The sequence below is a fragment of the Anabrus simplex genome, chromosome 7 (genome assembly GCF_040414725.1).
Source record: "Anabrus simplex isolate iqAnaSimp1 chromosome 7, ASM4041472v1, whole genome shotgun sequence".
In the NCBI taxonomy this organism is placed as follows: Eukaryota; Metazoa; Arthropoda; class Insecta; order Orthoptera; family Tettigoniidae; genus Anabrus; species Anabrus simplex.
In genome coordinates, this window is record NC_090271.1 from 213,729,630 (window position 1) to 213,748,726 (window position 19,097).

The 19,097-nt window shown below is 38.0% G+C and overlaps 1 protein-coding gene across 7 annotated transcripts in view; it reads left to right on the plus strand.

The window, feature by feature from the left end:
• LOC136877476 (calpain-B) overlaps positions 1–19,097 on the plus strand; it is a 653,760-nt gene that overhangs the window by 494,199 nt on the left and 140,464 nt on the right. For all 7 annotated transcript variants that reach the window (XM_067151546.2, XM_067151550.2, XM_067151547.2 and 4 more), the window contains 3 exons: positions 11,512–11,629; positions 13,109–13,243; positions 18,270–18,438. In XM_067151546.2, the coding sequence (XP_067007647.2) occupies positions 11,512–11,629; positions 13,109–13,243; positions 18,270–18,438 (422 nt within the window). The remainder of the gene's footprint in view (positions 1–11,511; positions 11,630–13,108; positions 13,244–18,269; positions 18,439–19,097) is intronic.

Here is a 19,097-nt window from a genome sequence, read left to right on the forward strand (position 1 = left end):
ATGATCAAATAAATCAGATGTGCCGCCTCCCGTTGAAAAACTACGCGCACATAATTTGCACTTGGCAGATTTCTGCCGATCGCCTTCTGCATCGAAAAAATTCCAAACAACTGATGGTTTTCGTGCCATTAGCTACACAGTGAAGTTAACGGTGCCAGAAAGTTCACCCGTCACACGCAGCAACTGACAGCAAGGAGTGTTTTGTCTGAATGAGCAGAGCACGTTCGCTCCGTTTCCTCCGCAACCCTCCGTATACCACCGCAATTCTCCGCAGTAGTACCGGAGAATACCGGTAGAGCGCTTCACTTGCTACTACCGATTCAATCACTCGGAGGACTGCCTCCTCTCCCAGCACTAATTCGCGATAACTACCGTATAGGCTATACGCACAAACACATATAACGGTCAAGAAGAAATATAATTTAAAGAAATAAACCATGCCTTGATATTTACAATATACCAACGATGCACACGCAGCGAGTTTTAACTGGTACCGGAGCTCTTGTTTTCCAAAAATGCTCACCAATGCACCATCCCACAAAACCACTAAATAATTATAGTCATTCACTAAGTTACAAAAGTCTGGCAGCAGAATTTAACAAGAATATAATAATCCTTGCTTTCAGCTGTCCTATCCGACCTCCCTTGGTATTAGGTTGCAAATCCTAGGGAGTCTTTCATTTTCACGCCCTTGTCTTTCTTTGGCTGATATCTTCATTTCTTGAAGCGTCGGATCCATTCTCTGATTAGTGTTATGTAGAGGATGGTTGCCTAGTTGTACTTCTTCTTATAATAATCACCACCATAACTACCACCTCCTATTTATACCTTTATATTGCAACAACTTTCAAAATAGGGAGCTGCCCGCTACTCTGCTTTCTGTTGCAACGGAGAACGTCACTACTAGCGCTAAATATGGCGAAACAGTGAGGTAGCGTGCAGGCCATGCTAGTTCAACTAACGCACGGCTGTGGTGTTGATTGACGGAAAGATTTGTTATTTGTCTGTACAATAATGTATTGCATCACGTAATGTTGCGTAAAGTAAGATAACTCCGTGATACTAAGGTTTTTCTGATACTGTTTTCTGAAAATTTGCGTCACGGGGATTATCACACTTCAGTTGAATGAGGAGTAGTGTTGAAGTACATTGCGGTTGAAATTTTGAAAATCGTTCAATCTTTAATACATGGTCTTTATTTATGCTTGGCAAGAACTTTCTCGCTCGACCTTGGCCGCCGATGACAGGCCGTTACCGGCCGCTGGCGCGCGCGGTTTCCGGCACTTCTGCAGTTGCTGAGAGCTGAGCTCCGAGATAGTAGGGTGTTCAGTGAAGCTACTGCGTACTGTATGTCGTAATGTATAGTGTTTTATTGTGATTGTGTATAGTGCTGTAATGTAGGCTATGTGAAATATTCGTTACGTGAACGTGTATATCTGCACAATACTAACATTAAGTGCAGAATATCGTGCGCTAGGACAAGACAAAATTTCGAGTGAAATTTCCAGGGAGAGCCGTTCCTATCAATCGGACAATAAAACTGGCAAAGAGATTCAAATGTACAGGTTCAGCAAACAATCAAAATAGACGTAAAGGACGTTATCTCCTTAGTGAAGCGTGTTTGGTACGAGGATCATGAGTAAAATCTGTGGCCCCCTCGTAGCCCAGTTTTAACGGCATGTGATTTTTATTTGTGGGGAATGTTAAAAAACCCTCACACACTAAATGAACTTAGACAATATAAGAGCTGCAATTGCATCCATCAGTGCTGAAGAACTTGGTAGAGTAACCGAAAACTTCATTAGGAGGTGCCGATTATGTTTGGGAGCGCATGGGGAACATTTTCAGCATAAACTGTAAAAATGGTGAGTAAAATGCATGATAATGCATGATAATTATTTTGAGCATAAACTGTAAACTTGGTGAATAAAATGCATGATAATGATTTTGAGCACCGTATTCTGCCGTACATACGCACGCGCGGTGGCCGGCAACTGAACCGTCACTGGCGGCCAAGGTCGAGCGAGAAAGTCCTTGCCAAGCATAAATAAAGACCGTGTACCAAGAATTTACTTACAGAATATACAGTTGAAAGTAGGTAATTCCGTGATATTCTAGTAAGTCCGTGATAGGGTTCAAGTAACTTCGTGACAACAAAATTTTCACAAAAACCGTGCTTTTTCATCATATAAACTTGTTTGTAATATGAAATAGTTATACATATCCATTTGAAGTATCCTTCAGTATAATATGTTACAGTTATAATTAACTACAGTTTTCTAAACAAAAAGGACAATGCAAGTGCCAGGTTTAGTCACTGTCATCGGAAATCTCACACCCATCCCACATTAAATACAATTTGTCTATAACTTTTTGACACTGCCGGGCTGAGTGGCTCGGACGGTTAAGGCGCTGGCCTTCTAACCCCAACTTGGCAGGTTCGATCCTGGCTCAGTCCGGTGGTATTTGAAGGTGCTCAAATACGACAGCCCCGTGTCGGTAGATTTACTGGCACGTAAAAGAACTCCTGCGGGACTAAATTCCGGCACCTCGGCGTCTCCGAAGACCTTAAAAAGTAGTTAGTGGGACGTAAAGCAAATAACATTATTATTATTATTATTATTATTATTATTATTATTATTATTATTATTATTATTATTATTATTATTATTACTTTTTGACACTTGTCATGGTACCAAACATGACGAAACTGGCATTCAATCCACTTGGCCCAGTTCTTCTTCCTGACGTCATCTGCATTAAAAAACCTCCCCATGTCCCACAGTCGTCGTTAACAATTTTTTGAGGTGTGGATTTCGGCTTGGGCTCAGTTGTGGATTTCATTCCTGACATTGATGGCCTGTTCTGGCTTGGTTAGCCTAGTTATCTGCAAGTCCGAAACCCCAAGATTGCACTGTTGTAACATAATTTATTATTTTTATTTGTAGTCCAGACGGTATGGCAAAGGGCTTTCCAATTTTAGCATTGGTGGCACACTGAGGTGGCATATTCCCTATTTGTTGTTTTCCTAGCCTTTTCTTAAATGATTGCAAAGAAATTGGAAATTTATTGAATATCTCCCTTGGTAAGTTATTCCAATCTCTAACTCCCCTTCCTATAAACGAATATTTGCCCCAATTTGTCCTCTTGAATTCCAGCTTTATCTTCATATTGTGATCTTTCCTACTTTTAAAGCCATCACTCAAACATATTCGTCTACTGATGTCATTCCACGCCATCTCTCCACTGACAGCTCTGAACATACCACTTAGTCGAGCAGCTCGTCTCTTTTCTCCCAAGTCTTTCCAGCTCAAACTTTGCAACATGTTTGCAACGCTACTCTCTGTCGGAAATCACCCAGAAAAATCGAGCTGCTTTTCTTTGGATTTTTTCCAGTTCTTGAATCAAGTAATCCTGGTGAGGGTCCCATACACTGGAACCATACTCCAGTTAGGGTCTCACCAGAGACTTATATGCTCTCTCCTTTACATCGTTACTACAACCCCTAAATACCCTCATAACCATATGCAGAGATCTGTACCCTTTATTAACAATCATATTTATGTGATTACCCCAATGAAGGTCTTTTCTTTTAACACCTAGGTACTTACAATGATCCCCAAAAGGAACTTTCACCCCCATCAACGCAGTAATTAAAACTGAGAGGACTTTTCCTATTTGTGAAACTCTCAACCCGACTTTTAACTACATTTATCATCATACCATTGCCCACCGTTCATCTCACAACACTATCGAAGTCACACTGCAGCCGCTCACAATCTTGTAACTTATTTATTACTCTGTACAGAATAACATCATCTCCAAACAGCCTTATCTCTGATTTCACTTCTTTACACATATAATTGATATATATATAAGAAAACATAAAGGTCCAATAATACTGCCTTGAGGATTTCCCCTCTTAATGGGTCAGATAAAACTTCACCTACTCCAATTCTTTGAGTTCTAGAAATATAGCCACCCATTCAGTCACTTTTTTTTTCTAGTCCACTTGCTCTCATTTTTGTCAGTAGTCTCCCGTGATATACCCTATCAAATGCCTTAGATAGGTCAATCGCAATACAGTCCATTTGACCTCCTGAATCCAGGATATCTGCTTTATCTTGCTGGAATCCTACAAGTTGAGCTTCAGTGGAATAACCTTTCCTAAACCCAAACTGCCTTCTGTTAAACCAGTTATTAATTTGGCAAACATTTGTAATATAATGAAAAAGAATGCTTTCCCAAAGTTTACATGCAATGCATATCAAACTTACTGACCAGTAATTTTCAACTTTGTCTGTCACCCTTTTCTTTATACACAGGAGCAACTATAGCAACTCTACATTCATTTGGTATAGCTCCTTCAACCAAACAATAATCAAATAAGTACTTCGGATATGGTACTATATCCCAACCATTGCCTTTAGGATATCCCCAGAAATCTTATCAATTCCAGCCGCTTTTCTAGTTGTCAACTTTTGTATCTTATTGTAAATATCATTGTTATCATAGGTACATTTTAATACTTCTTTAGCATTAGTCACCTCCTCTATCTGGACATTATCCTTGTAACCAACAATCTTTACATACTGCTGACTGAATACTTCTGTCTTTTGAAGATACTCACATACACACTCCCCTTGTTCATTAATGATTCCTGGAATGTCCTTCTTGGAGCCTGTTTCTACCTTAAAATATACCTATACATACTCTTCCATTTTTTTCACTAAAATTTGTATGACCACCAATTATGCTTGCCATCATGTTATCCTTAGCTGACTTCTTTGCTAGATTCAATTTCCTTGTAAGTTCCTTCAATTTTTCCTTACTTCCACAACTATTTCTAACTATTTCCTTCCAACCTGCAACTCCTTCTTAGTCTCTTTACTTCTCTGTTATAATATAGTGGATCTTTACCATTCCTTACCACCTTCAAAGGTACAAATCTATTTTCATATTCCTCAACAATTGCTTTAAACCCATTTATATTGCATTCTTCTGCCTTCTGGTGGTGGAGTTTGGAGACATTAGGGTTTCAAGCCATGTCATGATAAAGGGAATATAAACTATCACGACATTACGGCTCCATGGCTAAATAGTTAGCATGCTGGCCTTTAGTCACAGGGGTCCCGGGTTCGATTCCCAGCAGGATCGGGAATTTCAACCATCATTGGTTAATTTCGCTGGCATGGGGGCTGAGTGTATGTGTCGTCTTCATCATTTCATCCTCATCACGACGCGCAGGTCGCTTACGGGAGTCATATCAAAAGATCTGCACCTGGAGAGCCGAACTTGTCCTCAGACACTCCCGGCACTGAAAGCCATACGCCATTTCATTTTACTTGATATCATGGAGTTACCTTATTTCACCCTACATATAGAGGCAATGTGAAACGTCCTCGTACTGAACGATACTGCCATAATTCAGAACGTTGTAGCGATCCCAGCGTTAAGTTTATCGTGTTCCTTAGAAGGAATACGAAAAAGAAGGAAGATAAAAATGGATATTGGCATTGAACCGAATGAAGTAAGTATCATGAAATACTACCAGAAATATTTAATTCATACATAATTGACATCTTGAGAATGATAATGGTGTAAGTCATTATTGAAGCAAACGTTTAATAACGTCTCATAAGCTCCTTGTCCTTGTTTATTACAACGCTAAATTCATATAATCCGATAATTAATGTTGTGCTGATTCCAGATTTCACTCTTCCTGTAAATAATTATTTCCTGCAAAAAATATCGAAACTTCTTCACGTTTGGTTTTGTTTAAATTTACCAAATGTAGGTTTCACATTTAGGTACAAATAAACACGTTTTTAAAAATCAGAATGCAGATATGTAAATATGTTGGTTCAATTTTTTTCTCTCTCTCTTACACAGTACTAGCATGATAACCATACTTTGCTACGGTTTTAAATTTAAAGTTTTAAATTTTGGAGAGCCCACTGTCGGGTAGCCTTTAACTTCAGTTCGTATGTCAAACGGTTTTGTAGTAATGATTATTTATTTTCGCATTTAACACTCATTCGAACACCATACTAATGGAATGTTTTAAAACCCCATGTTATTTAACATTTAGGGTGTAGATGAAACCAATCTTGTGAAATGTTGACTTCGTACGTTGAACAGGAGGAATGAATGTTTAGTTTTAGGATTACAGTGTTTAAAAAATATTTCTTATCCAACATATAGGGTGCCTGCCTTTTACCCGGAGACCCCGGGTTCGACTCGCGGGCAGGTCAAGGATTTTTACGTGGATCTGAGGGCTGGTTCGAGGCCCACTAGGCCTACGTGATTACAATATAGAGCTATCTGACGGTGAAATGGCGACCCTGGTCTATAGAAAGCCAAGAATAACGGCCGAGAGGATCCGTCATGTTGACCACACGATACCTCATAACCTGCAGGCCTCCGAGCTGAGCACCAGTCGTTTGGTAGGCCATGGCGCTTCGGGGCTGTTGCGCCACGGGTTTTAGTTTTTTTAACATCTAGGACATAGAAAACAACCTTCATGTAAAATTTTAAGTTCGTCCGCGAAAGGTTTCCGGAAAAATGAATATTGTGATTGTCAACCCCAGTCTAAACTAGTTAGGGGAGAATCATTGTGAAGCCACGCTGAGTGGCTCAGATGGTTACGACCCTGGCTTTCTGAGCCTAAGTTGACAGGTTCGATCCTGGCGCAGTCCGGTGGTATCTGAAGGTGCACAAATACGCCAGCCCCGTGTCGGTAGATGTACCAGCACGTAAAGGAATTCTCGCGGGGCAAAATTCCGGCACTTCGACGTCCCCGATAACCATACAAGTAGTTAGTGGGACGTAAAACCATTATTAAAAAATACGCTCACATTGGAGCACTGTAATCAATCCATATACATTTAAGTCTTAAGAGTATTAACTACAAATGTTTCTTCTTCTGCTCCGAGAACTAAAACTACGTTGTCGAGAATAAAGCCAGAGAGGAACTGTCTACTGGAAAGGCAGATAACAGACTACTATGACCCCAAGTACTACGTTGTCGAGAATAAAGCCGGAGAGGAACTGTCTTGGATCGAGATATTTCTAGAACCTCAAAGACCTTGAATGTAATGCTCCAAGAAATTCCGATTCACCAGTCCACTCCTGTTAAGTCGATCTATATTTTAAGAACATCAGCAAAGACGGAACATTATGTATATGAATATTGCACAACATCATTATATAATGAAATAAGAATTTCATTCTATTCAAACCCCAAAATAGAGTGAACCTGTAATCAATTATAAAAGGAACTGTTTTGCCCACTAAAAATCTTTACTGCAAGGGACCTCTATAATGGACAAATAATGTTTTAAAATCTAAAATAATATCAGCCGAACTTATAATTTTACTCGATTTGTTGTTAAATAACCAAACTGCATTAATGCAAGACTTTGAGTTACCAAAGACTTATACTGTAACATGTCCCTACACCTAGTACAAATAGGTTACTGTTTCCAATTTGATAATAGGTGAACTCATTTTAATACATGTCAGTTTTAGGTATTTTTGACCAAAATGTACAATTGCCTTTAAACGCCTAGTAGTTATAAAAATTTTCAAAGAGTGAAAAATTTCTTAACTGGATGCTAAATCAGCATTTTGTAATATTTAAAGAACCTGACAAAGCTTTAACTTTAGTCAAAAATTGTATAGAAGTAATAAGTCATAATATGTTGCATATAATATGCTACCAATCTTAATCTTAAATTTTAATCTTAAGTTTTAAGGACTATACCAAAAATGTTTTAATAGTTATGTAAGAATATGGTCAAAACTTTTTAAATATATATTTATGTTGTATGTCATGTTAATATTGTACTTAAGCCTTGTCACAGTTTCCTATGGCTGATGATGGCATACAAATAACGCCGAAACCGGTCCCAATTTTTTGAAAGGTAATAAATTCGTGATGTGTTAATGGCATCACATTGTATTTGTATTAAAAAGGTGGACATAATTATCCTCAATTTATAGTGTAAATCTAGATTCAATATGGACCAAAATGAAGTTCTTAACTTTAAATAGCTCCCATTCTGTTCTCAATATTTGTTGGGACTGTACTTCATGTTGTTGATGGGGAAACTACCAAAAGTCATAGAAATTGAATACAGGACTGATGGAGGTTTATTCAATCTCAGTAGACTATGAGCCAAGACCAAAATTTCCACTACATCCATCATTGAACTTCAGTACGCTGATGACAATGTTGTTCTTGCAAACTCTGAACACGATTTACAAGCAATCTTAAATGTATTTGATGAAGCTTATACAAGTATTGGCCTAAGCCTTAACATCCAAGAGACTCGGATCCTTTACCAGCCTGCACCCAACTCCACCTGCGTGTGTCCTACAATCACAGTCCAAGGCAAAGTTCTGAAGAACATAGAACATTTCTCATAACTTGGCACCCTCTCTCAGCAAATGCAAATCTTGATGATGAGATTCAACACCGCCTCAGATGTGCTAGTATGGCTTTTGGTTGTCTTTGGGTAAGGGTCTTTGATAATCATAATATTAGCATTCAGACCAAGCTTTATTTCTACAAAGCTACTGTTATACCATCTCTAACATATGGATGCGAAACGTGGACTATCTACAGGAGGCACATACGATGCCTGGAAAAATACCATCAGCATTGCCTGAGAAGGATCCTGAGGGTGAAATGGCAAGATCGACGCACTAACATCAGTGTTCTGGAAGAACTAGCATTGAGGCCATGATTATCAAGCACCAACTTCACTGGACAGGCCACATCATTCGCATGTCTGAATTCTGTCTCCCAAAACAAATTATGTACTCCCAGCTAAAGGATGGTCATAGAAAACTTGGAAGACCACAAAAGCGTTACAAATATGCACTAAAAACCAACATGGAAAAGTGTCAAATGAAAACTAACAATTGGGAAGCTACGGCACGTAACCACACAATCTGGCATCGCAATGTCTGGGAAGGAACTCAGCGCTTCGAGCAAGAAAGGCGGAGAACAGGAATTGACAAGCGCAATGCAAGAAAACAATGTAAGCTCATGAAGAAAAAACACTACACAGCCAGTACCTAACAGAACAAATGTGTGTCAAAAATGTGGAAAAGTCTGTGGTTCTAGGATTGGCCTTTACAGTCACTTAAGATCTCACAAAAACTAAGTTCTTCAGGAAGACAATCATACTCATTTACGAGGGATAGCTCATCATTGTCTGCTGTCCATCTCACAACATTGTCAAGGTCTTTTTGTAGTTGCTCTCAATCCTCTAAGTTAATTGTTATTCTATACAGTATAACATCATTGGCAAAATGTCTTATCTCTGATAGGTCAATAGCAATACGGTCCATTTGACCACCTGAATCTAAAATATCTGTCCTATCTTGCTTGAATCCTGCAACGTGAGCCTCACTGGAATAAATTTTCCTAAACCCAAATTGCTTTCTGTCAAATCAGTTATTAATTATGCAAATGCGCCTTCATTCCCATCCTCCACTAGAACCCTAAATCTCTTTCTCAAACTCATGTCGTCATTGTTTGTATTGCAATTGAAAATTCTGCCTCATACTTTCAAACTGAAATTGATTTTCTATTGTTACAATAATTCTCGCTTTAAAGTAATCTAGCAACCTGCCCTGGCTTAGCACAGGTCAATTGTGTGTTTATAATGATAGGCCTTGTATATGACATTTCATGTTTTCCTCCTGATGTATGATGTGTGTGCACCGTATGACCTTTAAAGGTACATTCCTCAACAATCGCTCATTGCAGCATTTTTCCCTGGCCATCATATCAATTGCATACTTTAAACTCTATTTTAATTTTAATAAGTTTGAAATAAATAACAATTTATTTTAATTAAGATTATATGATTTATCTAAAAAATATGACTCCATATTTTAAGGTTGACTTTTACTGCAAACTGTTCAAGAATCAAGAATCTTTATTTGCCATTGACCACATACCATAGAAACACTTATTTAGGGCTTCCTCTTACAGATCGGTTGGCCTGTATACTTATGTGGATGTTTTTTTCCTTTCAAGCATACTTGGGATCTATTGTTCATGGTTTAGGCAGTGTAAGCCAAGAATGCACTAATATGTCGATTTTTTTCTTTGACATCCTTTGCTGAAATCGCCAGAATGGCCTATTTTTTGCCATAGATTAGTGTTTCATATATCTAAAACTTCCTTGAAAAGTGGTTTATACTACAGCCAAAACTGCACCAAAATTGGTTTGGCAGTTTTAGAGATAGGACTGCACAAACACAGCAGATATCTATTGGGGACTTCATTTTATGTGTATAGCTGATATCTACTGGTCTAGCTCCTTGGCTGAATGATCAGTGCAGTAGGCCTAAATTCAGAGATTCCTGAGTTTGATTATTGGCCAGACTAGGGATTTTAGCCACATTTGGTTAATTCCTGTTGCTTGAGGTCTGGGTGTTTGTGGTAGTCTTAATGCACATCTTAATTTTGATACAACACATCACACTATACAGTAAACCACCATAGGGACATGCAGTTGTGAATACTTCCCCTCTACATTAGGTTTAACTCAAGGAAGGGCATCCAGCCATAAAACTAAACTTAATTTACATTAGCACTGATCGTGGATAAGTGAAGAAAAGGCCAGAAAAGATATTTGCTGCATGGATAACTTTTATTTTCATCTATATCAAAGAAGCAATTGTTGCTATAATGAAAACATCAATATGCCTTATCCTACCTGAATGTTAATAATAATAATAATAATAATAATAATAATAATAATAATAATAATAATAATAATAATAATAATAATAATAATAATGTTATTGGCTTTGTCCCATGCCAAGGTGCCAGAATTTAGTCCTGCAGGAGTTTTTACATGCCAGTAAATCTACCGACAAGAAGTTGATGTATTTGAGCACCTTCAAATACCACCGGACTGAGCTAGGATTGAACCTGCCAAGTTGGGGTCAGAAAGTTAGCGCTTCAACCGTCTGAGCCACCCATCCCGGCAACCTGGATGTTGACGACCTAGTTATACAGGGCCACTCATCATGCATCCCAAACTGAGTTTACTTGCGAAAGATTTGTCAGTTCCTTCCTTCTCTTCTTGTCATCAACAGTACTTGGTTACTCATCCGAGTGGCAACCACGCCCATTGTAACTTAACTTTGGAGATCTCATAGAATACAGTGTTTCAACATGACTATGATATATTGACACTATAGGAAAGGATGTATTATATTTATATTCCTTCACTTCACTCTGTAGTGCAACCAAGCATGAATTTCGTTGTTTGCTTTCATTCCATTCAGCAGAATTATGATATTCGGGGTGTAGGGTTTCTTTCACTTTTCAACTCTGGATGCTGTGGTAAATTGAAATTCTCCTTTTTTCCCTTTCTCTTAAACAGACATTCCACCTTTTTGATTGTTGTATGTATGTTCTGTTATCATTTTAAAGCATAGGAAAATTGATTGTAAGCTTTGTTCTGTTTTTATTTTTTCCAGGTGATTGCTGGTTGCTAGCTGCCGTGGCAAATCTCACTCTTCATAAACATTTATTCCATCAAGTTGTCCCTGATGACCAGGGCTTTGGAAGCAAATATGCTGGCATTTTTCACTTCAGGTATCATTTAACTTAAATTATAAATATTTGTTCTATATCCATCTGTAACAGACTTTCCCAAATATATAATTGGATAATTGGCAACACTATCACAGGTCTTTAGTTTTTCAGAATTAATGAATGTTATCATCCTTCCCACACTCCCAGTGCTTTCCCATGTAGAGTACACTCATTAAAAAAAAAAGAAAAAAAGAAAACCACTCACAAAGGATTTACCATTCTGCTACAAAATCAATATGCAGGTAGTAGAGTAGATAGTCAAATGATTAGTGTAGTGACGTAATGAGCTGAACATCGAAGTTTATAATTTTCATGTTCTGTATTGATGACAGTAAAGGTAGCAATGATCCGTCTGCGGAAGATCTGGAAAGACAAAAAAGAAGCTCGTTGAATCTCTAGTCTTCTCAGTCTTCTTGTATGGCGCAGAGACGTGGACCATCCTCAAACGTGATTGTGAACGGATAGAAAGCTTTGAAATGTGGTGCTGGAGGAAAATGTTAAGGATTCCTTGGACAGCTCATCGCATGAACACATCAATCCTGAACCAACTTCAGATAAAAGTTGGTCTATCGTGTAAGGTCTCTCAGCGGATTGTACGCTACTTTGGACATATAATGCGCCGAGATGGTAGTCTTCAAAAGCTGATTGTTGAGGGCAAAGTCCAGGGAACCAGACAAAGAGGACGAATACCAATGCGATGGATTGACTTGGTGAACGGCCCCCTACAGTGTTCGCTCAGAGTAACCACATTGAAAGTTTTAGGTAGGGAAGAATGGCGGAGTATGGTTCATCGGCTAGAGGGCTGAATATTATCATAGTCACGACGCCTCAGTCATGAGGCAAAACGAAGAAGAAGAAGAAGAAGAAGAAGAAGAAGAAGAAGAAGAAGAAGAAGAAGAAGAATTGATGACAGTATAATTATTGTAGACAAATGAGGTAATCACCTAATCAATGCAAGATCAAATTAGTATTTCAATTTTTTTAAATCATGGTACTATTTTTGGCCAATTGATATTAGGCAATCATCAGCAATAAGATTTTAAAACACTTAAAACTAATTGGCCATACATATAGGGTGAACTGAAATTCGCGCACTCGGGCGTCTCACTGCGACTCCTCACATGCCTGCAATAATGAAATTTCTCTCAGAAAAGTTCATCCTGCGAGTATATCTGGCAGAAAATGGACACTGAAGAGTGGCAATCTGGCAATACTGTAACCACATGTAGGGTAACTACCTCTATCAGCACATATTAGTCGTGCTGTACAATTGGTGCAGTGGATAGAGTTTTGGGTTAGCATGCAGGAGGTCGAATGGTCGATCCTGGGTTGAGGCGTATTGTTTCAAAGGTTGAAACGTGTCAGCTTACATGTCATTTGTAACATGACCTAATATCCCCAGTATATAATCATGTCATTTAGTGGTCATGAAAGTGTCTATGTTGTAAGATTATTAACCGATTACTCATTTATTTTCAGGTTTTGGCAGTATGGGCGTTGGGTAGATGTTGTAATAGATGACAGACTCCCAACAGTCCATGGAAAGCTTGTGTTCCTGCACTCTTCAGAGCATAACGAGTTCTGGAGTGCTCTCCTCGAGAAGGCATATGCCAAGTAAGTAGAACAGAGGAAATAACAAAATTTAACTAAGAGTTTTGTTATTTGAATGTTGATAAAGATAATTATTCTCATGTCCTTTTTTGTCTATACCATGTGGAATAAATTATATAAAATATGAAAAACAGGTATCAATGTTTTGATTGACCTATGTCAGTCTTCATCAGGACAACTGACGAACGAAATAGCACTGGTTGTCAAGAGGTGGTCTCTGAGCAAATGTTAGTCATCCAACCCACCTTCCACTAATTTGGCAAGAGAAGAGAATGAGGTCTTAAGGGAACTTAAGAACAATCCAAATATAATTTTGTCGGCTGACAAAGGTAATGTTACTCTAATCCTAGAACGAGAGCTTTATAATAACAAGATGTCTAAATTGTTGGAAGATTCTGTATATAAACAAGTGACTAGCGATCTTACAACTAGTTATTAAAGAGCCACTACAGAGTTAATAAAACAATCGTCCCGTCCAGCAGAGGTGCAGAAAATGGTCTCCCCAGATGATGCCATTCCACCCAGATTATACCGTCTTTCAAAATCCACAAGAACGGTGTACCTCTTAGACCAAGAGTACGTGCTAGTGATTCTCCTACTTATAACCTTGGTAGTTTGCTTCAGCCACTTCTTGGAAAAAACGTCTTATCTTAAGGACTCTGTCCTTTTTGTTCCTGGGTAAAAGGCATTACAATTTCAACCTGAAGATGTTCTGGCGAGTTTTGATGTGCAATCTTTGTTCACATGATTACCAATGGATTTGGGTATGCGCCTTATCCAGCAGTAATTTACAGAGGACATTACAAGGCCTTTATATCACTGCATACATGCCTGCTATTTCCTGTGGGATGGCAGATATTATGAGCAGATGGATGGAGTAGCAGTGAGTAGACCTCTATCTCTGGTGATAGTTTTTATAAAAACTTTGCTCTCATGTTCAGCACTTGTTAAACCAAACATTTGGTGGAGGTGTGTTGATGATGTCTTTGTCATATGGCCTGCCAGGGAGGGAAAGCTTTTGATGAGTTTTTAGAACACCTTAACCATCAACAACCTTCAATATGCTTTGCTATAGAGAGAGGGACTGAAGGACAGTTATCTTTACAAGATATGTTGGTCTCCAAGATATTCCTTAGGCCACGCTGAATACAGGAAGCCAACCCATACCAACAGGTATCCCCATGCAGACTCACACCACCATCCTGCAACTTGGCATTTATTACGACCTTAACAACTAGAGCCAGGAAGATATTTAAGGAATCTTTGGTCGAGGAATTTTACACCTTGAAATTGGTGTTTCTCAGAAATGGTTACACCAATACTGCTATTTCTAGGGCCAAGTACCGGAGACAAAAATATGTTTCATGAGCTTAATGCTATGATACAGGTATATTCAGGGTTCAACTGATCGCATAACCAGGATCTCCGCAAGCACAATACTAAGACCATATTTGGAACATGCACAAAGGTACAGCAACTACATGGACCAACTAAAGATCAGATACCAAAATTAAAACATCCAGGTTTTTACAAAATTCCTTACACTTGTGGTGAAGTTTACATGAGATAGACCTCAAGATCGGTATCCACACCCATCAAGGAAGATGGCAGTTGGATTCAACTTAGCCAATTGGATAGTTGGCATTAGCAGATTATTTTTGTTAATAATGACTCTTTAGTCCATCATAAAATGTGACAGTGGACTTTTCTCAATGAATTGCACACACCTTTACAGCCTTGGCCTATTTTATATTTTCTAGAAATGTAACCACTCATTCAACCACTCTCTAGTCTAGTCCAGTAGCCCTCATTTTTGTCAGTAATCTCCCATGATCTAGCCTATCAAAAGCCTTAGATAGGTCAATAGCAGTATAGCCCATTTGTCCTCCTGAATCTAAAATATCTGCTGTAACTTGCTGGAATCCTACAAGTTGAGTTTCACTGGAATAACCTTTCTTAAACCCGAACTGCCTTCTCTCAAACCAGTCAGTAATTTTGCAGATGTATCTAATATAATCAGAAAGAATGGTTTCCCAAAGCTTACAAACAACACATGTCAAGCGGACTGATCTATAATTATCTCCTTTATGTTTGTCATCCTTTCTCTTGTACACTGCGCTACTACTGCAACTCTCACTTCATTGGTATCTCTCCTTCCTGTAAAGAGTAATCAAATAAGTATTTCAGATGTGACACTATATTCCCAGAAATCTTATCAATCCCAGCTTCCTCTCCAGCTTTTAACTTTTGTATATTTTTAGGAACGTCTTTTTTATCATAGGTAAATTTCAGTATTTTGCCATTAGTAGTTGCCTCCTCGATCTGGACATTATATATCCAACGACCTTTACATATTGCTGACTGTATACTTCTGCCTTCTGTAAGTCCTTGTTTATTAATGATCCCTGGATTGTCCTTCCTAGATCCTGTTTCTGCCTTAAAGTATCTATACATATCCTTCGATTGCTCCATAAAATTCATATGGCTGCCAATTTTGGTGAGCACTCTGTAATGAATAACAATGCACAGTTTGTACATTGCAATAAGTTAAGTTTTGTTAATATGCTTGTGCTTAATACAAACTTTAAGGCACAGTGACTGTTGTTGGTGAAACTGGAAAATTTCTATTGGCATCCAGTGATCAGATACTTCAATAATTAGATGAAACAATGGAGGAAGTGAACTTGAACAACGGAAGTAATCGTAATGAAACAAATTAGGTTTACGAAAAATAATCACAACTTTGAAGCAGAAGTGGATGCAAATTTTGGGGAGAAGAGACCATTATTGTTAGAAGGCTGTTCATGTTGGCAAAGGATGGAATTACCAACGGGGCCTTCATGCTTCTCATTCAAATGTTTAAATAGAGACCCACTATATGGTATCACATTTACCTGGAGTTAATAGGAAATCCTGAAATGTTAAAACACCTATTGAATCATGGCAGTTTTTCTAACCCAAGGAAATCCTGGAAGAGATCATAATTAATGCATACTAATGCCTATTTAGCTCAAATGAGGATAAATTTTACAAGACTTAGAAATGTTTTTTCGGGAGATAGGAGATAGTAGGTTCGAACCCCACTGTCGGCAGCCCTGAAGATGGTTTTCCGTGGTTTCCCATTTTCACACCAGGCAAATGCTGGGGCTGTACCTTAATTAAGGCCACGGCCGCTTCCTTCCCACTCCTAGTCCTTTCCTGTCCCATCGTCGCCATAAGACCTATCTGTGTCGGTGCGACATAAAGCAACTAACAAAAAAAAAAAAAAAAGTTTTGGAATGAAATATTGAAGAAATTACAGCTTTGATGTCCAAGAACAGATTCTTTACATTGCTTCAAGCTTTGTGATTTTGGCAATATCTGTGATAGAGAAGAAATAAAAAATTGACAGACTAACTCTTGTCCGAAAGCTGTTCAATAATTTTGCTCTTTGCTGTTCATATGTCTACCAAGCTGGTAAGTATTACACCATGGATGAGAGATTGGAGGGCTTTTGGGGAAGACTTTAGTTTCCAGCAATATATGTTTAGAAAACCAAAGAAATATGGAATGAAAATATACAATATGTCTTGATTGTTTCTACACATAAACAGAAATTTGTTCAGGATGGCAACCAGATGATCCTTATGAAATGGATAATAGTGCAAGCAGCATGATAAAGCAATTAATTGAGCAGATTACAAACACTGGACACAATATTAGAACAGGCAGTTGATTGGCCTCTGTGCTGTTAGTCGTAGATTTTTTCAAAAATCACCAAACAATGATTGTCGGCATGCTCAAGAAACAAAAGTGATATTTCTCCCACCTTTGTTGACGTAGTAGGAAAAGTTTGAGCAAAGAAATGGTAAAACCACACTCGGTTGCTCTATCATCAATTCAACGGTTCAGAGTAATACTATTGTAACATCTTCCATTAAAGCAAATTAAAAGTTCCTGTGTATGCCAGAAATCACCATGGAGGCTTATGGCCATAAGTCTAGTTATGATAATATTGCTCTGAACCACTGAACTGTAAGTGTACTGTAGATGAAATTTTGAAAATGCAGATAAGAAGAAAAACTGCTTTGCCTGCATTGGAGCAGCAGCAGCAACAAGAAGTTCTTCAAGGGGTAGAATATCAAAAGTGCATTTGGTGTCCATGCAAGAACAATACAAAAATAGCCATTTAATGTGTACAGTGTGCTGTGGACATTTACAAAGAATACACAATAACAATTTGCAGTCGTTTTTTTTTTTTTTTTTTTCAAGAAACAATACTGAAAGCAACCAAAGTGATGACTCATTTTGCTGTTTAAATGTTAAGTGTTCATTTCCAGAAGTGTTGGTTTCCTGCTATGTTGGATTACATACTGTACATTAGTTTAATGTAACATACACCCGCTATCTCAGTCGTGCTTCAATGTTAGTACTCATCTTCCTCTAAAAGTAACTCTCAGATTTACATATTAAAAATACTTCCATCTTCTGTGGATTAATCTACAGACTTGTCTTCACTTTTTAACATTATCTCCATTGCTTTGCCCATATTTTTTCCATTGTTTTGCAAGCTTGAAAACATTCGGTAGAATTCTGTTTCACCAACCTACAGACAATGATGCTCTGCTTTGTGTATGTTCATTTAAAAAACCAAAAATATGATAATCAGAGTGTGTTGTGAGGGGAATGTAGGCAGAATGCAACAGAACATCCCATCTCTTAATGGCCTCAGCATGGTGAAATGCTGAAGGACAATCTTTCAAGGGCATTTATTGCAGGGTACATGTGAAGTGTTTAGACATATTGGCAAGCATTTATGCTTTCTCCAGGTTCAAAACATCAATCTGAATGCACTGCTCTCTATTCCATAACTTTCCCAACAGACTATGCCTGCACAAAACTGGAAAGATAAGAGGGTGTCATGACAGGACTGTGTACATTAGAACTTCGACAGAATTCAAACCATCTTTGCTCTATTCTTTCTACATTACGGTATCTCTTATAAAAGTGTGGTTATAGTATGACTAATAGTATCTGTCTTTATTTCCAGATTACATGGTTCATATGAGGCCTTGAAAGGTGGCACAACATGTGAAGCCATGGAGGATTTCACTGGTGGTGTTACAGAAATGTATGAACTCAACCAGGCACCACCTAATCTGTACAAAATTATGCTGAAAGCGTACGAACGTGCATCGTTAATGGGATGCTCAATAGAGGTTTGTACATCTACTATACCCTTTTATGACCTAATATGTTTCTTCATCACTGATGCTCTTGGGTTCTTCCTTGGGCACTGTTTGACTCAGTACAAAAGATGAAAATCCTCTTCAAGTCATTGAGGTATCAGATTGGTTGTAGGGTATATCATTCGTAGGATTTCATTTCGAAAGATGCTTAGTTATCATTTGTAATGTAGGATAAGGTATTACTAAGAGATACAATAATAATGCCTGGTAAATTTTAATGGAGTATTGTTCCAAATCAGTGGCAGCTGGTGGTTTAAAAGTTCAGTGGTGCACAATATTTACCAAAGATGAAATATGATTACAGGCTAATTTTCAAATCCAGATACATCAATACTTTTTATTATTAAAAATAAAACAAACATTTTACATATCTATTTTCAAGAATATTACTACAACCCATTGACATTTTTTTCATTTAAAAGCTCTTTTACCATATTGAAATGAAACACTTTCAGGTAGCCTAATTCTGATATTGAAAAAAATTCCTTTTGTAATGTATCTGGTTTCAAAATTAAACATCTACAAATAAATAAATAAAAAGTCATAACTTGCCTACTTATACAGGAAATCTGCCCTCCTCTCCTTACACCCAGTAAACTTATCAATCACTGATTCTCATTACAAATTCT